The sequence below is a fragment of the Panthera onca genome, chromosome A1 (assembly GCF_046562875.1).
Source record: "Panthera onca isolate mPanOnc1 chromosome A1, mPanOnc1 haplotype 2, whole genome shotgun sequence".
Taxonomy (NCBI): domain Eukaryota; kingdom Metazoa; phylum Chordata; class Mammalia; order Carnivora; family Felidae; genus Panthera; species Panthera onca.
The window spans coordinates 238,732,741-238,756,602 of NC_138339.1; the positions used below are offsets into that span (position 1 = coordinate 238,732,741).

The window sequence follows — 23,862 nt, forward strand, 5'->3', positions numbered from 1 at the left end:
TTTACCGTTCAAGACCCAGGTAGTTACAAGCTTTTTTAATATTGCCTGTTTATAAATCGTGTTCTCCCTCCCTTGATTAATCTTGTTTTATTAATTTGATTAGTCATTCCACAGAAGCAACTTTTGTTTGCTTTATTTTTTATTTTTTATTTTTGCTTTTTTATCTTTATTGTACATATTGTATATATAATTTCTGTTTCATCATTTTCTACTCCCTAATATTTCCTTCATTCTGTTTTCTTTGGGTGGGTTCTGCTATGGTTTCTAAGTTCTTACATTGGAGGTTTAGCTTGTTGGTTTTAACCTTCTTAATTTCCAGTGCAAGCATTTAAAGCTATGCATTTTCCTCTTGCACTCAACTTGCATATCACAGATTTTTGCTACACCATATTTTGGGTCAAGGGTGGCTCAGTGGGTTAAGCATTTATTTACTCTTGATTTTGGCTCAGGCCATGATCTCACGGTTTCATGAGTTTGAGCCCTGCATCAGGCTCCGTGCTGACAGGACAGAGCCTGTTTGGGATTCTTTCTGTCCCTCTGTCTCTGCTCCTCCCCTGCTCACGCTGTCTCTGTCTTTCTCAAAAATAAGTAAATAAACTTAAAAACAACGAAGTATTTTTGGGCTCATTTTTAATGTTTTCCATTATTGTTTCTTTCATCTTTGAATTTTTCTAGTTTTTGTTTTTAGTCGGGTTCTAACTTAATTGCTTTGTGAGAATGTGTTACGTATGTATCAGTTACTTAAACTTTGTTAGAATATGCCTTACGGCCTAGAATATTCTCAGTTTTTGTTCAGCACATATTTGAAAAGAATGTGTGATATCCAGTTAAACATGCAAGTTATGTATGTCCCTTAAATTAGGCTTGTTAAATCTTTTTGTCTCCATAAGCTGGCAGTTACCAAGAGAGACATTAGTGGATTTGTTGGTAGTCCTCTCATTTTTGCTTAATTGATATTTGAGACTGTGTATTATTTACATACTACTTCAGTGAACCCTTTAATGATTATTAGATGACCCACTTCTCTTTAGTAACATTTTATCTTAAATTCTTTTTTTTTAACATTCATTTATTTTTGAGAGAGAGAGAGAGAGACAGAGCAGGAGCAGGGGAGGGGCAGAGAGAGGGGGAGGCACAGAATCTGAAGCAGGCTTCAGGCTCTGAGCTGTCAGCACAGAGCCCTACATGGGGCTCGAACCCACGAACCATGGAGATCATGACCTGAGCTGAAGTCGGACCCTTAACCGACTGAGCTACCCAGGCACCCCTCTTAAATTCTGGGGGTTTTTTTCCTGCTGTTATCATAGTTATATCAATTTCGTTAACTTCTTTTGATTAGAATTTGCTTGGTACGTCTTTTTCCAGCCTTGATTTTCAGCCTTTCTATGCCTTTGGTTTTTTTGTATGCATGAAGTTGGATTTTTTTAATCCAGCCTGACAATCTCAGTTTTTTATCTACAGTTTAGTTTATCTTATTTATTTGTGATTACTGATAAATTACATATTTTTGTTGTCTTTGTGTGTGTGTGGTTCTTCCTTTGCCTTCTTTGAGAATTCGATAATCTTTTGTTCCTCCTTCCATAGTTTGGATGTCTAATGTGCATGTTCTTTATTTTCTATTTTTATTCTTTTATTGACCATGGCAGACGTTTTGGCATGTGTACTCCATTTAGTTTAAAGTTAATCTGTATATACAGTCTCAGAACAGTGCAAGAACTTAAAACCACCTCTCCTGACTTACATGCTATATATTTTCCAGAATCTTAATCATATTTTTTTAATTAAGTTTATTTATTTTGAGAGAGAGCGAGAGAGAGAGAGAGAGAGAGAGAGAGAACAGCGACAGCACGAGTGGGGGAGGGGCAGAGAGAGAGAGAGGGAGAAAGAGAATCCCAAGCAGCATCCACACTGCTAGCACAGAGCCCAGTGTGGGTCTGGAACTCAGGAACTGCACGGTCATGACCCAAGCTGAAATCAAGAGTCAGACGCGTAACCGACTGAACCACCTGGGTGCCCCTTAATCACCTGTTTTAATTTCACAAATTAATCACTTAAACAATATCAGTATTTGCTTAGATTTATTCACATAGTTAATTTGTCTATAATCCTTTGCATTTAAGGCTTTCCATCCGGTATCATTTTCCTTCTTCAGAGTTTCCTAAAGGAAGTGTGTGTTTCGGTAGTAAAAGTTTTTATTTGGAGGAACATATCTTCAATTATATTTTAATCCTTGAAAGATGTTTCCTGGATCTACATTTCTAAGGTAATAGTTACTTTCCATCAGTACTCTGAAAATGTTATTTTGTTTTCTCTCTAATCTGGTTTCCCCTTAGGAAGTTGTGCTTTTAGTCAGTTACTTCTTTGAAGGTAATCTTTTTTTCCTTTGGCTGCTTTTAAGATCTTTTGATTTTTGAATTCTTCAGTTAAACTGTGGTATCAGTAATATGATTTCTTTTTTATTCTGTTTGAATTCATTGGGTTTTTAGGGTTTCTCATCAATTTTGGAATTTTACAAACTTACAAATTTGGAATATTTTCCTGGCATTTTTCTTTCTAATCTTTATTTTTCAAAGTTGTTGCCGGATGCTGTATCAGTCAAGATCTTGACAGAGGAACACTCAAAGGGATAATTGAGGAGAGTTAGTGAAGGGACTGTTGACAAAGGTTGGGGAGGATACGGTGTAAGGGACCCACAGAGGATGGAGAAGTCATTGTTGGGGCCTGAACGGGCAGGGAGGGAGAGTGGAGAATCCGAGAGAGCTATAGCTGTAGGAGAGAGCAGCCTGACAGGCTTTTGGTGGAGAAAAGGAGCAGCTGGGGCTGGGGCAAGGAAGCCTGGAAGATACAGTTTCTATAGGTTAGTTTCCCGGGGCTTTCACCTTCACTTTGTTGTCCAAGACTCTTAGTATTTGTGCCTTTCTGCATTCTTCATAATTTTTTGTCTTTTCAGTTTTCTCCTCAGTGTGTTTAATCTGCCTTTTAATCTATCCATTGAGGTTTTGCCATTTTGGGGGGCATATTAATGTACAATAAAATCCACAGATCTTGGGTGTCCAGTTTGACAAGTTTGGACAGTTGTATGTATATCCCTGTAACTACCCTCTAAACAAGATTTATGTCTATAAATACTTACGTTTCTTTTGTTATGTTAATCCTAAGAGATCTGTTGTGTTATCTTGCTGCTTTTACTATTTTTAAGTATAGTAAAACCTTGGTTGGTGAGCATAATTCATTCTGGAAACATGCTTGTAATCCAGAGCACTTGTATATCAAAGCAAATTTCCCCGTAAGAAATAATGGAAACTCAGGTGATTCGTTCCACAACCCCAAAATATTCATATAAAAGTGATTGCAATACTATAATATAATACAAAATAATAAAGACAGTACAAAATATAGGGGCGCCTGAGTGGCTCAGTCAGTTGAGCATCCGACTTTGGCTCAGGTCATGATCTCGCAGTCCATGAATTCAGGCCCCGCGTCAGGCTCTGTGCTGACAGCTCGGAGCCTGGAGCCTGCTTTGAATTCTGGGTCTCCCTCTCTCTCTGCTCCTCCCCCACTCATTCTCTGTCTCTGTCTCTCTCTGTCAAAAATAAATAAACATTAAAAAGCATTAAAAAGAAAGTACAAAATATAAAGAAAAACAAATTAGCCCGCACTTACCTTTGAAAACCTTCGTGGCTGGTGTGAGGGAGACAAAGGAGGAGGGTTATTGTGTAGGACGACTTTGACTATCACTACCGGAATCACCGCTATCTGTTGGCTCAATGGCATCTTTTTCTGCACGGGGCCGTTGTATACACTCGCATGGATGTTGACTACAGCACAGTATTAATACACTCTTGTCGTGTACTGTATTTAACGTAACTGGCAATAAGGCAGCAGAGGAAAGGGTCTGCATCTGCAGGCGCTTGACCTAGAATGAAGCAAAGCATATGCCTAAGCTTTCTCTTGTCTGGAAAAGCAAAGGACTGTCCACAGGTGCTTTGAAGTGACAAAAAATAGACTAGTGCCAGTGGTGGGCGCCTTCCAAGCGTTCTGAAAAATCGCTGATTTCTGCCAAACACCGCGGCCTGAGAGCAAGCGTCTGAGCGTGGGCGATGATCACCCACAATCCCAGTGAGAGAGACAGACAGACAGAGAGAAGAACCATTGACTCAGTATTGATACGTGACATTCGGCATCACATACTATTAAGCACTGCAAGCCATCGCTTGTGTATCAAGTTAAGGTTTTTTAGAAATGTTTGCTCACCTTGGGGAACACTCAGAGAGCAAGTTACTCACAATCCAAGGTTTTACTGTACTTTCACATTGTTGTACAACCATCACTGCTGTCTCCAAAATTTTCCCATTATTCCATACGAAAACTGTATAACTCATAAAATAATAACTCCTTATTTCTGCCCCCGCCCCACCCTAGGTAACCACTTTTTACACTCTTTTTCTAGTTTATTTTAGGTACCTCATATAAGTGGAATCCTGTGGCATTTATCTTGTGTCTGGCTTATTTGCCTTACAAAATGTGTCCAAGATTCATACCTGTTGTAGCATGTATCAAAAATTCATTCTTTCTTAAGGCTGGATGTATGCCATTGTTTGTGTACATTTATTACCTTTTGTTCATTCATCAGTGGGTGTGGTTGTTCCATCTTTTTGGCTATTGGGAATAATACTGCTATGGATATTGGTGTGTGGTCTCTTTGAGCCCTGTTTTCAGTTCTTTTGAGTATCTTCCTAGATGTGGAGTGCTGTCTTGTGTGATAATTCTGTGTTTAGTTTTGTGAGGAACTGTCATACTTTCTCTTTTTTTTTTATTTATTTTTTATTTATTTATTTATATTTAAAAAAAAAATTTTTTTTTAACGTTTATTTATTTTTGAGACAGAGAGACAGAGCATGAACGGGGGAGGGTCAGAGAAAGAGGGAGACACAGAATCTGAAGCAGGCTCCAGGCTCTGAGCTGTCAGCACAGAGCCCGACCCAGGGCTCGAACCCACGAACTGTGAGATCATGACCTGAGCTGAAGTCAGTCGCCCAACCAACTGAGCCACCCAGTCACCCCTCTGTGAATTGACTTTTTATTCTGCTGATAGTATCATTTGATATGTAAAAGATTTTATTTGCTTAAGTCTGCTTCATACATATTTAGGTTTTTTAAACATTTTGTATCACGTTTCTGAATATTTGTGAATTTTGTTGATTTGATTCTTTAATGTGTTGTTCTGCAGACCCATGGTAGCTTGTTTCTTCATGTGTTTGAAAATTTTTGAATATTAGCTCTTGGAGATGTTTCTGGAAAAGTCTGAAGCCTGGATTATGGTGCATTACTCCAGGTGCCTTAGGTGCATGACCAACATAGGGCAACTTTAAGTTTATTGGCTTGAAGTTTTGGGACCACATGGGTCCTGTTGAAATGAGGCAGGAAACCTGTTTGAAGGCCTGTTCTTGGTTATCAGTTGTCTGAAGTAATGTTCCTTCTCATCTGTCCTTAAGATCCAAACTAGCAAGTTGCTCTCTCCCTCCCTTCCTCCCTTCCTCCCTTCCTCCCTTCCTCCCTGTTTTTGTTTGTTAATGCTTTATGCTTACACTGAGGACCCCAGCTTTATGTGGAGGGGTGTCCTATTAGATCCCCATCTTAGGAGGGCCCTGACCGTATATCTTATTATGTCTTCTGTACTGCTTGGGTAGCCATCAGAATGGAAACTCAAGGTCACCTGAAGTTGACAAATGTCTCTAGGGTAAATGCATGAGTGCCATATTTTATCTTTGGATTCCTGCTTTGGTTTTTCTTTGTTTTTTTGTTTTTTGTTTTTTTAGCTTCTGAGGATTCCTTAATTTCTTGTAAGCTCAGCAATACGTTTAAAAATGTAGAAATATTTTATCCACATTATTTGATTTGATTTTAGCAGAAGAGTTGTTCTGGGTATCCCGTCAGGAGAGCTGTGAGGAATGGCTCATTTTAAAAAAGGCACAAGTACGAGAACAGTGCAGGTCATAACCATGATCTCATCTCCTGGGCTAGCAAATGTGAATGTAGCCATTTTGCGTACAAACTGAAAAATAATCTATTGAAGCTGCCTATGGGTCCCTTTCATAAGATTTTTTTTTTTTTAATAGTTATTTTTGAGAGAAAGACCTGGGGAGGGGTAGAGACCGAGGAAGATCTCAGGTGGGCTCTGTGCCAACGGCAGAGAGCCAGCGCCACGCGAGGCTCAGACTCACGAGCTGTGAGATCAGGACCTGAGCCAAAGTCAGACACTTAACTGAACCACTCAGATGCCCTGGATCCCTTTTAGGTACCATTCTCCAGACTCTGCTTCTTCATCTCTAAAGAGAAGCATGCTTTTAAAATTGTTGATCCTTGAGGCACCCAGCTGGCTCAGTTGGTGGCGCACTCAACTCTTGATCTCAGGGTTGTGAGTTCGAGCCCCACTTTGGTTGTAGAGATTGCTAAAAAATAAATCTTTAAGACATTTTTTTCAAAGGGGCACCTGAATGCCTCAGTCGGTTAAGCATCTGACTTCGGCTCAGGTCATGATCTCACAGTTCGTGAATTCGAGCCCCGTGTCGGGCTGTGTGTTGACAGCTCGGAGCCTGGAGCCTGCTTCGGATTCCGTGTCTCCCTCTCTCTCTGCCCCTCCCCTGCTTGTGTGCTCGTGAACCCTCCCTCCCTCCCTCCCTCTCTCTCTCTCAAAAATAAATAAACATTTTAAAAAATAATAAAAAAAACAGTAAAGTAAAATTGTTTTTCCTTACCTTCCGTGTTTTCACACTTTGTCCACAAAGGAAAATAAAAATACTACCATACTTTTGAGTTTTTGAAGTTTTACCTAGATGATATGTTGTATAGGTTCAGTCATTTGCTTCACTCAGAATACTTTTCAGTTTAGCCACTTTGGTAAATGTCGCTGTAGTTTGGTCTTTAACTGTATGACTGTACTACGATATATTCCCTATTGATGGAATTCGAATTGCTACTCTTTTTTATTTGTCTGTTATGGTAGTGCTGAGGAACATCTTTATGTGAGCTTTCTTTGTGTGGGGGAGAGGTTCTCTAGAGAATAAATGCCTAGAAGGGGACTTGTGCATACCTTGCTGTTCAGGGCCATCAACTTTTTCTAGGTAATCCCAAAATTCCAAATTAATGTTCCATTTTTACATTGGAAAAATGCAGGCTTACAGCTATCTACAGTACTCCCAAACTTCTTAAGCTCTTGTTTTTGTACTAATTTTTTTTAACCTGCATCATTTTTCATTCCCCCTCAGAAACAGTAGCTTACTGTTTTAATTGCATTTCAGTGGTTTCTAGTGAGGTTGAGTATGTTTTTAGGCTTATTAGCCATTTTTACTTTCTTCTCTGTGACTTGTCTAGCCTGTAGTTCATTGGCCATTTTTCTATTACATTGTGTAATTGGTTGGATTGGATTAGGCAGCATGTAACCCCAAAGTCCAGTAACGTTGTCTTTTTGAAAGGATTATTTTTTCTCACCTGAAGCGTGGAGATAAAGTGATCCGACGATGGTCTGATGGCTTCCAGGATAGCACCAGGGGCTCATGCTGCTGCTGCTGCTTTCTTCTTTCCGTTTCTATGTTTACAATTCGTGGCTGGTGTCTTCCTGTGGTCCGAGATGGTTAGTAGAGCTACAGCCACCATATCCATTTCCAGGGGGTAGGAAAGAAGATCTATGGGCAAGAGAAAAATGTGTTTCAGCTGAATCAGCTGCCTTTAGGAAGTCCTACCCCAAGCTTTGTTGATGTCTTATTGGCCAGAACTTAGTCCCTAGTCCCGCAGGGCACTAAGAAGTGTTATTCCTCGAGGCGCGGTGCCTCATACTCAAGTTCTTGACTGAGGAAGAAGAGGGGTAGCTGTCAGTTTCTGCTGTAAGTTGTCTTTTGTGGGAGTTTTTATGTTCTGAGTATTAGTCTTTTGTTAATTATATTCAGTGCAGTTATTACTGCCTCCTAATCTGTGTCTAGTCTTTTCACTTCCAGTTAATGTTGAGAAGGTTATACTTTTAATATAGTCAAATAAAAAGGATTTGTGCCTTTTATTGTTTAAAAAGTTCTTCCCCACTCTGACATACTCTCCTACGTTTTCTTCTTAATATTCTGTTAAAAACGTTAAAAAATTTTTGCTTTTCATTTTTCAGTCTTCCATTCCCCTAGAATTTATTATATGTATGATATGAATTAAATATCTGACCTTTTGTTTTTGCTTATAAATAGCCACCTTTCTGGTGCCATTTGTTGTGCAGTCTAACCTTTCCTCGCTATTTTGTCATATGTCATGGGTCTGTTTCTGGGAAGTCTCTCTGCTCCCTTGTTTGTTTCTCCTGTTCTAATACTACTTTTAAAAAAATTATTACTGTGCCTTTGTAAGTGTTTATATCTGGCTCTGTAAGACTCGTATTCTTTCTTTTTTTAAAGGTTTTGTTCAAATTCCAGCTAACATACGGTGGAATATTAAGTTCAGGTGTACAGTCAGTGATTCAGCACGTCCTTATCACAAGTATTCGTTACAGGCGCGCTCCTTAATTTCCATCACCTATTTAACCCGTCCCTCCACCCTCCTCTCTTATTCTTTCCTCAGGTTTTTAATAGTTTTTTTCGAACCTAAAATGACTCATTTTATTTATTTATGACCTATAATATTTTAGTAGTTTCGGATGTACAATATAGTGACTCAGTATTTGTATATATTGTGAAATGATCACGATTAATGCCTGTTACCGTACGTAGCTACTGAATCTGTTTCTTATGATGACAACTATTAAGGTCTACTCTCTTCGTAACTTTCAAATACACGGTATGTTATTATGAATTGTAGTTACCATGCTATACATGACATCCTCTTGACTTATTTATTTTATACCTGGAAGTTTGTACCTTTTGACCCTCTTCACTCTATCATCCCCCTCTTCCTTAGAACCCCCCCAGTCTGTTCTCTGTATCTAGGAGGAGCTTGGGGTGGGTCATGTTTGTTTTGTTTTGTTTTGTTTTTTGTTAGATTCCACATGGAAGTGAGATCTTTTTAAGTGAGTATCTTTCTCTGTCTCACTTATTTCACTTAGTATAATGCTCTCAACATCCTTTTTTCTTAATTTAACTCTTTTTGGCCTTTTTCTTACATGTCTTAGGACCACCTTGTCACCTTCTGAAATGAACCTTATTGGGATTTAAAGTGGAATTGTATCAATTATTGTAGGTTAATTTGGGGAGACCCATATGTGTATTTTTAACTGCAGTTCTCATACCATTATGAGATGCATTCATTAGCATCATCAGATGCTAGGGACCCTGACTTGCCTGGAGGTGTCTTTGCCTGGAAATTTCCTAACTATTGTGCTGCAGAGGTGGGATTAGAAACCAGGTCGTTTTGATTTCGGTATCTTGTTCTTTTAATTAAAGGGGACCGTAAGATTGTTTGGAGGGATTTTTAAGGTAGGGTAAACCTGTTTGTAAGCAGAAAGCAGGGCGCCATTACTAAGTATAACTTTAAGAGAAGCTAAAGAGAGTGAGGGGGCACCTGGATGGAGTGACTCTTGATTTCATCTTAGGTCAAGGACTTGTTCTTCATGGGTTTGAGCCCCGTGTCAGGCCCGCCCGCACTGACAGCGTGGAGTCTGCTTGGGATTCTCTCTCCCCTTTCTCCCTCTCTCGCTCTCTGCCCTTCCCCTCATGCTCTCTCAAAAGTAAATAAACTTAAAAAAAGAAAGAGAGTGAGAAGAGATGAGGGAAGAAATGGGGTTGTATGTGGGGGGAGCCAGCAGGGCAGGGATGGGAGGAGGATTTCGAGTTCAGAGAAGGTTGAGGGGAAGGGAGTATTTTGTTAGGAAATTGGAGAAGGTGATAGGAGAACCTTCCTTTTGAAGAGGAAGTCACATAAAGGAGCTAATCATGCAAGAAGGCTTTGACTTTGGGAAAGTAAAAATAAGGTCATTTTGTGAGAGACTGGAGTACTGGGTGTCATGAGATGAGAGGTTTGAGAGGAAAATAGATTTGAAGAGACAGCTTTTGGGGATAGGCTGTGAAATTGCAAGAGATTAATTAATTAGGGCACGTCTTTCAGATTTGTTTAGCTGAAAAGGTCCAGTAACTGGAATTTACTCTTCGTGGAATACTATGAAATACTGCTATGATATGTTAAAAAAAAAATTTTTTTTTAAGCTTTATTATTGAGAGAGAGGAGAACAGAACGTGAGCAGGGGCAGAACAGAGAGAGAGGGAAACACAGAATCTGAAGCAGGCTCCAGGCTCTGAGCTGTCAGCACAGAGCCTGATGTGGGGCTCAAGCTCAAGAACTGCGTGATCAAACTCATTAACTGTGGGATCACGACCTGAGCTGAAGTCGGACGCTTGACTGACTGAGCCCCCCAGGTGCCCCTGGTATGAAACATTTGAAGTAATAAAATATATCATTTTGTGTTACGGATTTAAATTTAGGTAGGAGCAGTGTTAAGTTCCAAAGGTTTAAAAGGAAAGGTTATAGAGAGGAAACTAAAAATTGAACAATTCGTAATTTTTTTTTCATGTTTATTCATTTTTGAAAGACAGAGAGACACAGAGCTCAAGCAGGGGTGGGGCAGAGAGAGAGGGGGACACAGAATCCAAAGCAGGTTCCAGACCCTGAGCTGTCAGCACAGAGCCCGATGCGGGGCTCAAACTCATGAACCGTGAGATCATGACCTGAGCCGAAGTCGGACGCTCAACCGACTGAGCCATCCAGGCGCCCCAGAATTGAACAATTCTTAACTTAAAAATTTCCGTGAATGAGTCAAAAACTACTGGAAACATGTTTTTGGGTAGTACATCTGTGATTTTCTAATTTGAACATTAAACCATGCTCTCTCTCTAAAAGATGAGGGAGCCTGCTGGAAGCTGGAGGGTGCTGGGTCCCTGGGTAGTGCATGGAATTCTAGTTTTTCTTCCTCCTTTCTCTGTATATTGGACTCAGAGATTTCACTGTGTCTCTATGTGAATATGGACAGTTATCTGTCTACTTTCTCTTGTTTAAAAAAAAGAAAAAATCTTAAAAAAATGGGGTTATAGGAGGTCAGCAAAGTTTGAGACGTTTGGGTGGGTTCAGTGGGCATTTTGACAACATGGCTTCTCCTTCGGCATGTTTAATTGTGATGTTTAATGGACATCCTTGCAGTTGAAGATGACACTTTTAAAATAAAAATTCTCTCCTAATGATGACTTAAGCCCTGCCACTCGCAGGGAGAATCAGCAGAACCTGTAGGCTCTTATTTGGAATTGACATTCTCTTGTAATTGTGTTCCTGTTTATTTTTCAATTTGCTTTTTGTTTCACCGGAAAGGAAAGATGCTCAGTTTTAAACGTTGAAAGTGTACAAGTGGCTTTGTTACAATGCTAAATGTGTACACACGCACACAAAAAGGAAAGATGGGCGAGTGATTAGAGCGAAGAAAATTTTTATTACGAGTTGTGTGGCATGACTTCCAAGTTTGTTTTCTACTTTTGTAGCTTGTTTCCTGTCTACAAGTCGTGCCTGATTTTTCAGTCTGACTTTCATATCCTTTTTTTATGGTCCTGTAAACAATGATATTTATAGTAAGCCTAGAATATTGTTTGAATTTCTTTGCGAGTTATCCGACAGAAATTAGCCTACTCAACTATGTCTCCTCGTTAGTAATACTTAAGAGAGTCAGATCGGGGGCTTTGGTGTTACACAGACTTAAGACCAAATTCTGCCTTTGATACTGTGATCTTGGGTATGTGACAGTCTGTGAATCTGAGTTTCTCCATATGTAAAAGAGAGGCAATAATTCGTACAGGGATGTTGCAGTGATTAAGTGAGACAGCGTATGTAATTTAGCACTCTGCATGAGGACGAAGTGGTGCTGTTGTTGTTCGTCTTAATAAAAGTTCTTGTAGCTCCCCAGAGAAAGAAAGAGTCTAAAGGTCTCATAGGATTTGGCAAGTGGAATTTCTGACTTTTTGAGGACGGGTTTGGCATGATGGGAGAAGCTAGAATGCAGTTAGGGGAGGCAAAAATGATAAACTCATAATTATTGGTGTGATTTGATTAATGTATGTCTTTTGTAAGACTCAGAATTCCATAAGGGCAGAGATGGTTCTCTCTACTTTTATATCCTTAGCTTCTGGCATGTGCTTAGATTATAGTCAGCCCTCAGTAAACAGAAATTATTTAGTACTTCTGGTTCTCCTGATGCCCCCCCCCCCCCGAAAAAAAAAAACCCTCGTATTAAATATGTCATTTAATCTATTTTTCAGGGAATCTTGAGTTCCCGCTTCAGATGCCCCTAGCTGTGCACCACCAATGGTGTTTCTTGAGGATTTTTTGTAAATTGGAGGGGGTCGGCCAGGCTGGTGGAACAGCATGGGCTGTGCCAGAAACACCAGCATGTTGGGCCAGGGCTTTGTGAGCTTCAGATCTCCTGCTGGTGCGACTCCTTAGAAGCACTTCTCGGGGCGCCTGGGTGGCTCAGTGGGTTAGGCATCCTCCTCTTGATCTCGCCTCATCGTTCTTGAGATGGAGCCCTGCGTCGGGCTCTGCACTGACAGCATGGAGCCTGCTTGAGTTTCTCTCTCCCTTTCTCTCTGCCGCACCCCCCCCCCCCCCCCATAAATAAACAAACTTAAAAATGAAAAACACCTTTCAGTTTCTTCCTGTTACTGCCTTTATTTTCCTGAAGACACCTGGAGTTGCTTATGTGTTGTTTCCTGTCCTCCATCAGGCACTCTGCTTCCGCCTGATTCCAGCTCTTCTGATTCATTTGACTGTACCTTTGAAGTGTGAGCTCTTCTCAATCTTTGGCTGTTAGGGACAACGAAAGAACATAAACAGGCAATACAAAAAGGCTTTTTTACTATTATTATATCTTCACTGAAACTTCTCAAGCTATGTAGAACACTCTAATGTCTGTATTGGGTCTCAGAGGAGGACTTTTACGAGGGATTTTCTTCCTTTCTATCCCCTTGCTTTGAGCATAATAAGTCTTACATGATCCTGAACCACCTAAGTGTAGTTTCTGTTGAAGAGTTAGGGCCCTGAGGTCAGTTTCCACCTCTGCTTCCTCCTTGACCTTTAGCAGATTGATCACTCCATTCCTCATCTGTAAAATGGGAATAATAATAGTTTCTACCTCATAAGGTTATTAGGATTAATGAGGTTATATATCTGTGTGCCTATCCATCTGTTGAAAATAATGCCTCGCAACACTAAGTACTCAGTGAATGTTAGTCATGGTGGTGTTGCCTCTCTTTTGGTATGTGCAAGGCTCTAGGAATTTAGAGATGAGTAAAGTAAGGTTTCTGGTATCAGAAAAATCATAGCAAAAAAGAAAAAGGGGCAAGCAAATACATACAGTACATTATGGTAAGTTGGGTTGGTAGAGATATATACCTAGTGCATTGCCCAAGGTGAGATGGAGACGTTTGTGTTCAGGCCGATGGGGAGAAGGTCAGGAAAGGCTGACGAAGGAGAAGCTGAAGCAGTTTGAAGGATGACTTCTGATTTCTGAGCAGGAAGGAGTTCCACAGGTAGAGGTATAGGTATATAAGTCAGTACTAAGCAGGGAATTTTGTGGGAAAGATGCATGTTTTTGACTTAGAAGCTGAGCCTGTTAAATCTTTGGGGGCTGGGAATCTTTTCTTTTTCTTTTTAAACAAAAAATCTTCTCAGAACTCGCTGATGCACATAATTTACTATTTGCAAACCATTGCCAAGTCATTCATTTTCAAAAAGAATTGAAAGTTTTGGTTTTGGGAAACTAAAGTGAATACCGTGTTGCCATCTAATGAATCAATGGATGATTTTATTGTTTGTATGATCATGTTCAACCAGGTGGTTAATATAAACCAACTTTTACATTATACTTCATTACTTATGAAATCTGATATTTTATAAATGAAATATTCTGTTATATTAAAGTTATCTTGAGGCCTGTACTTTATGAACTATGTGAATATCAGGGTGTCCAAAGATCATTAGCTTTAAGAACTATTTTTGTTTGCAGAATAACTGGCATAATTAATCACTTGCAAAATTATGTATGTGTACTGCCTTTCAAGGGTGATGAGAAGAAAGAATATATAAATCAGAATCACCTGGGTCATCCATACTTGTTGCCTTATATTCGTAGCAGTATAACATGTTGTAATAGTGTTTACTGATATGCTGGTTTTGGGGGTATAGTCAGATATTAATGAAGAAATATCTTGTAAAAACACAAACTTGTTGAGTTACGGAAAATGGTGAGAATGAAGAATTTGCAAATGGAAGGACAAAAATATTTATATTTAGCATAGTTAGTTGTTCATAGTAACACTTTTTCAAAAAACGGATTAAAGAACTTAACACAATTTGGGGCACCTGGGTGGCTCAGTTGGTCAAGCGTCCGACTTTGGCTCAGGTCTTGATCTCATGGCTCGTGAGTTCGAGCCCCACGTCAGGCTCTGTGCTGGCAGCTCAGAGCCTGGAGCCTGCTTCGGATTCTGTGTCTCCCTCTCTCTCTGCTCTTCTCTTGCTCATTCTCTCTCTCTCAAAAATAAATAAACATTAAAAATAAAAAGAATTTAACACAGTTCTTTATAATGAAAATATTTTCGTTTTTATCTAGAGAGCTGTAGAGGGTGCTGTATCATTAGGAATAGTAGTCTGAACTGGTTTTGGCTAATTATAAGAATACCTTTAGGCCAGGCTATCAAATTTGGTTTTATTATTATTTTATTTTAACTAAAATTATAGTGACTAATGTTGCATAATTGATACAGCTTAAAATGATGATACATAATTGATACAGTTTATAGTTTATATTAATATATGGTTTATAATGTACTTGGTTTCAATAATATAGTTTATAATGTACTTTGTTGCAAAATGTTTTTTATCTTTCAGATTGTTTAAATATAGTTGAAATTTTGATTTCCCCATTTCATATTGGTCACAGTAGCGAAGGTTTATTTTCCTACCTCTCCTCTCCCAAATTGAGAATTCTGCTATTTAATTGGTAGGCTGCATAAGCAATCTCTTCCCTTCAGATGGGTCTCAGTGAGTCAAAGATAACAAAGCCATGCAATGAGACTATGTATTTTAGGTGGCTACATTTTAGGTTCAGAAGAATATTATCTTTAGAGGAAAGATTGTTAGAACAAAATGGAATTTAAAAACCTGGCAGACTTTAGAAGTTGTTTTTGTTAAGCCAGAAGTCTGACTTTTCTGCGGATTCATTTATTCAGATAGGAGTTTTGTAACTTCCAACTCCACTGTTCCGTACTTTTTCTGGTTTAATGGTGATTTTAGGAAACTTGAAGTAGAATTAATTATCTGATAATATTTTTATCGTAAAGCATTGCTGTGAGAAATCAATTTTTAGTGACTTTGGATTTGGTTGCACCAGTGCTGAAAAATTTAGAGATAATTTTCACTTAGTCAAGTTAGATGAAGTGGTATATTTTGGAATAAAACGCAATAAGTTAGCTGTGTTTAAAAGATACAGAAAATGTTATATAAGCATCTGTCTTCTAAAATGTAGGCAACTTTGAAGCCTTGCCAGGAATTTCTTCCTTTTTCCTGAAACCGTATTTTAAATATTTATTACGAAGTTTTATACTTCAGTTTCTGTAAAATAACAAGCAGGAATTTGATGTCCCAGTGCCCCCACCCCCCGAAAGTGAAAGTGTTTTCTCTTATTGCGGGTAAAAGGTTTGCTGTTGTTCAAGCTGTCTTATTAAACAAGTGTACTCTGTTTTTTGTTTTGTTTTGCTCCTCTTGTTTTAACCCTCAAGGCGCCACCTTCCATGGTTAATAACGAACAACGCCAGCATGCAGAGCACATATTCTTATCGTTTAGGAAATCAAAGTCACCATTTGCAGTTTGCAAGCATATTTTGGGTAAGTATTCACTTTTAAAGTATTTTTGCAGAATCAAATATAGTCTTTCTATCCTGGATGTCAGATATTTTAAATGCCTTTTAAAACAAGCAGGTGTGTGTAATTACAATTTTCCATTAATAGTCATTCTGTTGAAGTGGCTTTAAAGATAGTCCATAAAGCCAGATAGAAGACTGTTTCTACTTTGACTTTTTTTCCCCCAACTATAGTAATTTATAAATACAGTAAGTTACTAAATATAGTAAATATATATAATTTGTTTTATTACTGACCAAAACATGAAGTCTGTTAATGGTGGGGGGAAAATCTAATATTTTTTCAGTTCTCAAGAGTGCTATCACTTGTTATAGGAAATGCACTATAATATATCTTACTCTAGTGTTTTGAAATTATGATTGTTTTTGGAGGTTTCAACAATTTTTCTTTCGTGCAAAACATTTTTTTAACCATATAGTTTGTATTCAGCTTGCTTAGCAAATATTAGTTCTATGTAGATGATCGCTGTGTATTGTAAAATGAAACATTAATTTTTACTCTTGTAAAAATATTTTACAAGTACCTTTTATCTGACATGCGTACAGAAACAATCTGTTTCCTTTAAAAATAATCACAAAAGTTATAACTCTTGTCCAGAGATGGCATTTTCTAAGTCCACACAGACACAGACATAGACACACAGTCTTCCGTCTCTTACATATTTTTCAGTGGTAGTAAGAGAGATTTCATTGGTTATTGTTATTTTAAAACTTAATTGTTTATTAACTCTTTCTTAATTGGAGCCATTTTTTGTAACCCACACTTGAGCCTCTGAAAGGCTATTTGAGTTATTCTTGACCATAAAATTGGTTAGTTGCATATTAGGAACTAAAATAGCTGACCTTTTATTCTTACGCTTTTAGTAAGACTTATCTGTTAGCCACCAGCACTCTCTGGTTTCCAGACTGAAATAGCCTGCAATTAAATTTAAATGTTAAAAATGCTTTCCGTATAAGGGCTTATGAGTGCGTTGCTGGGTTGGAACAGAGAGAGCACTGCTGTAGGACCTGTGAGGTCTGTTCTCCATGGTATCAACTTGAGGAAGTCACTTAGCCTCTCGGAGCCCGTTTTCATCTATGAAATGGGAACAGCGGTACCATTTTCCTTAATGGGCTTCGTTGCCTTAAGTTGTTGTGAGGCACAAATGTAGCCACATGTAAAACCACTCTGTGAACGGTAATGCGAGTGGCCCCGTTACCTGATTTCAGATGGCGTTTTAAAAATAAGATAACCTTCACAAAGTGCTCTGTTCTGTTTGCAAGGAGCTTGCAGAGGTGGTTGAAGGTGGCTCTGTCTCATTCAGGAGTCAGATTTTTCACCAGAGGAGCAGTCAGTGTTCATAACCACCTTTTAAATTCTACATGAGGCAGTTTTTATTTATTTTATTTTTTTAGTGGTCAGGTGTCATACTTGGGTGAACTTGTTTCCGGCACTAAGAAAACTTGCTATCATGCCTGTGGAGAGTATTTGATTCAGAGTTAAATCACAAGAAGTAAAGCTAAACATCAGCGTTAAGAATTCAAGGGAGCTTTCGTCTTCACTGCCTTGAAATTGTTCAGCGTTAATAGTTGAGGAAACCATTGTGTTAAACTAGTCGCCTAACATAATTCGAGTCTGGTTTTTATGGCATACGCCTTAAGTACGTTAATTAGGTTTCCATCAGTTTCATCGGACTTTCTATTGTAATGCAGTTGTCATTCAGTACTAGTTGGGAAATAGGTGATCTAAGTTGTAAGTATGTTACTAGAGTGCATTTGTTTATACGACTCTTTCCTGTTTAGAGTATGTATATTTTATGAAGTACTGTTGCTTTGTTACGATTTGAGCTTGTCTGGAATACGTTTGTTTTCCTGATAAAAATGTCTAAAGAATAGTATTGCTAGTTCTGGCTGTGCTTTTAAAACCAGTTTGGGTTTTGTGATATTAACTATTTAAAAGGTTGAGTGCATGTATTGTAATCTAATCATTAATGTACTGCAAAGCCCTGTGTTACATTAATGTTTACATCTAAACTTCACAGAAAATCTTTCAACTCCTTACTCAGTTGCCACCAGCACAGAAGGGTTAATTCCTCTAAGAAGACTTCTCATACAAGTGGCAGTCAATCGCAATTCAGAATTTTCACATTCTTAGTTAGGGATAATATGTCATTTTTATACAGTGTCTGGGTGATATATTCTAATAAAGGGGAGACTTTCTCTTTGATGCTTCCCTGTTCTGGCCTCTTAAAATTCTTGCTTCCCACTTCTGACCTAAGTTTTTATTACGTTTCTGGTTTTCCTCATTTCCTTCTCTTCTTATCCTTTTGTTGTCATTCTGGGTGTGCTTTTTCCACTCTGTGTGTGTGTGTGCGCGCATTTGCGTGTGCACGTTGCACGCCCCGGCGCGTTTTGTCAGAAGGGTGCTTTTGGATTTCTGCACCTCAGACAGAAGTCTTTGGCGTTTAGGAAGTTGTTACTTTGGTTTGGTCAAATGTGCGTTCACAAATCCTGTGAGTTCTGTTCTTGTTAAAGACACACCCCGACCAGCGCTTCCGGAACTAACTTTGTAGCATTCTTCTGTCCTTCTCCCAGGGAGAAACGGGTTTCTTTCATTTCTTGTCTCAGAAGTGGTTGGAGCAAAACGAAGTGAAACTGAGACTTCTTATCACTTGGGGTGCCTGTGTACACGTGCGTATCCACGTGCTCTGGACCGAAGTCTTTCACGCCAGAGAGGTGGTCGTGGTCGCTGAACATCTGGGCCTTGACTACTGTGGTTTTAGTTTCCTTTTAAAAATATTTTTTGATCAGAATGTGGTGCTCTGCCTCTCATTGTTTCCTTCACTTCAGTTTTTGTCTTCATGGCTCTGTGTGGTTTCAGACGGCTGACGTGATAGAAATGAATTTTATTTAGATAATTATTAAAGAAAGTTACCGTGGTAAAAAGGGACAACTTGCTGCCGAAGTGGGCTAAAATAATTTATTCTGTAGACAATGCCCTGGTCAGTGGAGAACAACTGAAAAGTATCAGAAATTCTAGATGACTTGTGAGTTCCTCGTGAAGACCTTGCCTTTCAAGCATCTTTGGAGCAGAGAGCGAGGATAAGGCTCATCCATCCGCGTGAAGGCCCGGCCTTCTGCCGGTAGCTTCGAGAGTTCCATAGAGCACCTTTTGCACATTTATATCGTGTTGACGTGCGGTGTGTGAAGGCTAGTGACGGTTTCGTGAGAAGGTGTCGTGCAGCCCGTTAGGTTAGGAGAATTCCTTCCTTGAAATTTGGAACTTGGCTTTCTTTTTTTCAGGTTCCTCCATTCTTAGAGAAGCTTCTTACGGGAGTAGGAATGTAGAGATGCCCAAACAGAGGCATCTAAGAAAGAGTCACCTCGGAAACTGTTGAATGTCTGTCATTCACCTGCTGCAGTTAGCTCCCTCCCTCGTCCCTTGCAAAAAGGAGGGGGACGCAGGAAAAACAGCTTGGCTGTCAGCACGGGTAGTTAGAAATAAGCACGTTTTGTTGCTTCTGGAAACAGGAAGGAGCTCGTTTGGTCTTCTCTTCCTTGGCACGTGCGTTTAGGGGTGGCTTAGTGTCGCTGCAGGAACATTCACCGGCCACGTGATCCTGAATTCTTTTGTCTTAGTCCCCTGGTGCGTCAACACTTTCTTCAGCCTTAAAAGGCAGGAATTGAATTAGGTGACCTTTGGAGTTCTATGTCCAAAATTCTGTGAGTCCCTAAGATTTTGCTTCTTTGTTAAAATCCATAACTAAGGATCTGGGGTTTCTTGTCCTTAAGATTTTTACTATGGCAGTAGAAAGTGAAGTTAGGCAATCAACCATCGTTTACTTTATAGAAGAGGTTTATAATAAGAGATTACTTGAATTACCTTTATGAGGCAGTACCGTATTTCTCCTAAGTGATCTAAATAGATATAGCTAGTTTCTGTTTCAGTTCCTCTTACACTTTTTTTTTTTCCTCCTGGAACTTTAAACACATCTTTTTATGATAGGTTTACGTTTTTGGAAGCTATTGCTTTCTTTACTGGTAACATTTTAAGGTTTTTAAATTTTTGTGAGTTCTGATGATCATCTCACTTAGAATGCATGTTAAGAAAGCATGGAATAATCAAACTTTTTTAAAAAGGTCCAAATTGGGTCCTCTTTTTGGTTTTGTTATGTTCAAAACTCCTATTTGGTAGTCTAAATTGATGGCATTTATGTAGGGTGTACCTTTTTTTCACCCATTTTTATAGCGTATTGTGTCAAGATCACTCAAGGTTTTTAAATGACCTGAGCTTGAGTAGGAGAGAACATGATGTGCCTCCCTATGTCTTCATGCTCTTCTGATGAATTCTTGAAGGTGCCATTCTATGCCTGGAGTTAACTTCTCAGGGCTCTCGGATATTCATGTCTAGTGATCTTGGCAAATAACCTGCAATCTAATCCCAAACTTTCATGGATTTCACATGACGGTTATTTTTCAGAACTCCAGAAAATTTCTACTTTTTCTTGACTTCATTTTGACTGTTTCTCCCTTTTGATAATGCTGTTTGGAAACTGATTGTAGTGGTATGGGTGAATAAAAGAAAAAATGGAAAATTAAAATATTTCTTAGGTATGTTAATTTTCTGTTTTTTCTTTCCCTCCTGATTCAGTTTTTAGTTCAGATACTATAACTTGCTAGTTAAGGCTGGGGTTTTCTAAGTGTAGCTTTGGAATTTTACTCAGTTTGATCAGTATTGCAATCAGAAAATTCACAAGAACTTCTCACCTTGGGTAAATGTGACTCCCATTTTTTTTTTTTTTTTTAACATTTTGAGAAAAATAACCTGAATGTGATTGTGTTTATTTCTGAACTTGCTATTGGGGATGGGCCATCCTGCTGAAAGCTTAATTTCTTAACAAATATTTTAACAGCATGGCTCACCACAAATAGTAATGTTCAAAGACGAGTTTATTAAGATATTTTGCAAATGCAAAGCTCTATTTTGCACAGGGTGAGAATCTCTCAGGAAATTCTCTGATTGCTTTATATTTTTATTTTTATTTTTTTTAAAGCTGTGTTATTTTTTAGTTCTTCATGCTTTGGAAGTAACAGTTGAAGAGAGGTGAGGAAAGTTTGTGAAAATTGTGATCGGTGATTAGCTGCCACCTGCCTGGGGTGTCTTCTGAGAGGAACTAACCTCTTTGTGGTGCTAGAGCAAGGTCACTGGATTAAAAAAAGAACAGGTAACCATCTTATTCCTTGTCTGAAAAGTTCTGTTTTTAAATTAATAAATGCAAACTGTTCAAAGAAGGAGGAATTGCTGTTTAAAGAAAGTTTCCAATTTTCTCCTCAGAAACAAGTAAAGTGGACTATGTCCTCTTTCAAGCTGCCACAGCCATAATGGAAGCAGTTGTCCGAGAGTGGATTCTCTTGGAAAAAGGTAGCATCGAGTCACTGCGAACATTCCTTTTAACCTATGTCTTACAAAGGCCTAAGTAAGTACATGGCGGAGGCACTACTCCAATACCTGCGCTGCCCTTGTCTTGTCTTGTCTTGTCTTTTCTTTTCGCTTCTTTTCTTTTCACTTCTTTTCCTTTCCTTTCCTTTCCTTTCCTTTCCTCTTTCTTTCTTTCTTTCTTTCTTTCTTTCTTTCTTTCTTTCCCTTTTTTCCTTTATGTTTTTAACGATAGATGTTTATGGTTAAGCTCTGCTTGGGCTCATATTTTAAAAACTCACACACACACGTGGTTGTGGGTTGTTATACTGCTTAATGAAATACGACTTTATATTTAAGCTTATGATACAGGGTTTTGTTTCTTGGAAAAGATGGTGCTGGATATTAAGGGTTTTTTGTGGACGTTTAGTTCCAAAGATTTTGCTTATCAATAAAAGTTGATCTTGGACTCCATGGAAAATCCTTGGTACATAGTCGTTCTTTTTTCGGTGTTTGGTAGCATCGTAAGACACAGGTGAGTATTCCAGGACACGGGTGCAAAGGGTGGTCAGGTGCCATTAAAACACCAAGTGTTACACATACATATGCTTGGAAATGCACGTTAGGAAGGTTGTAGAAGAGAAAGCACCAAATTTGTTCAATACTTTCTTTTGGAAAATGGATCAGTTTTAAGAAATAGGGTAAAAGTGAGTTTTCTTTTTGTGTTATGTACGTTGTATTGTTTGAACACTTTACAAGATTTGTACATTCATTGCTTGTGTGATTTTTTTTTTTTTTTTGGTAAATCCCTCAAATACCAAGCCGTGTTTTACGAAGAGGCACTGCACACCGCACGTTTGCCATTTGTGCAGTTGAACAATTGAGTCCTTTTTCCATACACGTACACTTTCAAATTCGGTGAAGAAATGCTCTCTAATTGGAACTCCTGGTAACTAGGCATGTCGATTAATGGTGATCAATATGCATGAAGCTTTAAACATAATTTAGAGCACACCTTTCTTTCTACGGATTGTTCACTCGCGGTCTTCTGAGCTCATAATATTTAATAATAATTACTGGCGTGAATTTAGCATGCAGGTAAGTGCCAGTTGCTTTGCCTAAAGAAAAATGCATAAGAGAAAGAAGGCAAGATTTACTTAGCCTGTAAACAAACGTTACAGGTGTAATGGGTAATCCTTTCTGTAGATGACTGGATAGAGATGTATGCAAAGGGAGGGTTTGGCTTGTTTTTTCTGGTTTTAATAGAATAAGGGGCAATTGTCCCAATTTCAAACCTTTCTCTTCTCCTTCATGCTGATTTTCTTTATTTAAATTTTAATTTGTTGTTTGATGAGGCCATTTGGGTGTGCTCCTGGAGCTGCTCATTGATCCCAGTTTTTCTCCACCCTCCCCAAGTTGGAACTGCTGAACTCTGGAGAGTTTCATAGACTTAAGTGTGTGGTAGATTTCGATTGCGTGTGTGTGTGTGTGTGTGTGTGTGTGTGTGTGTGTGTGCGTGTGTGTGCGTGCACACATGCACGTGATCTCTTCTATTATCCAAAACAGTCTCATTCTTCAGTAATTTTCATTAGTTCAGAAGCTATTTTAGAGTTGATTGTAAGGTTCCACATTGAAATAGTTCACTTACGTATTTCCCCCCAAACACTAAAAAAAAAAAAAACAACTTTAAGCAAAGTTGAAAGAATAATACAATGAACACACACACACTCTTTTCCCAGTGGAGGCTCAGTTAACATTTTGTCACATTTGATTTCTCTCACATATATGCATTTTCCCCTGAATCACCTGAAAGTATGCTGCAGAAATTAGGATACTTCATCCTTTTTTTTTTTTTTTTAAATTTTTAATGTTTATTTATTTTTGAGAGAGAAAGTGTGAGCAGGGGAGGGGCAGAGAGAGAGGGAGACACAGAATCTGAAACAGGCTCCAGGCTCTGAGCTGTCAGCACAGAGCCTGAGGTGGAGCTTGAACTCACCAGCCATGGTATCATGACCTGAGCCGAAGTCACAGGCTTAACCGACTGAGCCACCCAGGTGCCCTCGATACTCTTGATATAATTGGCATATTAATTAATCTAATATAATTTTGATCCTATATTCTCATTTTCCCAGTTGTCTGAATAATGCTATTGATATCCTTTCCTCCTTTATAAGTTATTTGTTTGATCCAGGATTTAACCGCAGATTATACATTGTATTTAGTCTCTACTCTGTTTTAATCTAGAATAGTTCTGCCTTTTTTTTTGTCTTTCATGACACAGACATTTTTATCTTGTAGAATTTCCTACAGTATGGACCAGAGTCAAGTGAAAACTGTTGGTATACCGCATAGGTAGAATACTGTGAATGCTGCATACATAGTGTTGTATACTTCTCGTTTGGTACACAGAACTTTCTCTTTTCTAGTTTTTTCCTCCTAATTGAGATAGCATTTCCATAAAATGAAATGCCAGGTGCACCTGACAGTATGGCAGGGCGGTTGAGAATCTACTGCTGCCACTGTGTGCACGGGCAGATTGCTTGCCCTCTC

At 38.7% G+C, this 23,862-nt stretch overlaps 1 protein-coding gene across 5 annotated transcripts in view; it reads left to right on the forward strand.

Annotated features, from left to right (window-relative positions):
* XPO4 (exportin 4) overlaps positions 1-23,862 on the forward strand; it is a 118,806-nt gene that overhangs the window by 13,689 nt on the left and 81,255 nt on the right. For 3 of the 5 annotated variants that reach the window (XM_078447630.2, XM_060637554.3, XM_060637557.3), the window contains 2 exons: positions 15,777-15,882; positions 21,232-21,373. In XM_078447630.2, coding sequence (XP_078303756.1) covers positions 15,777-15,882; positions 21,232-21,373 — 248 coding nt within the window. Of the gene's footprint in view, positions 1-15,770; positions 15,883-20,950; positions 21,122-21,231; positions 21,374-23,862 lie in introns of those variants that run through there. The other 2 variants (XM_060637555.3, XM_060637556.3) reach the window with 2 other exon arrangements.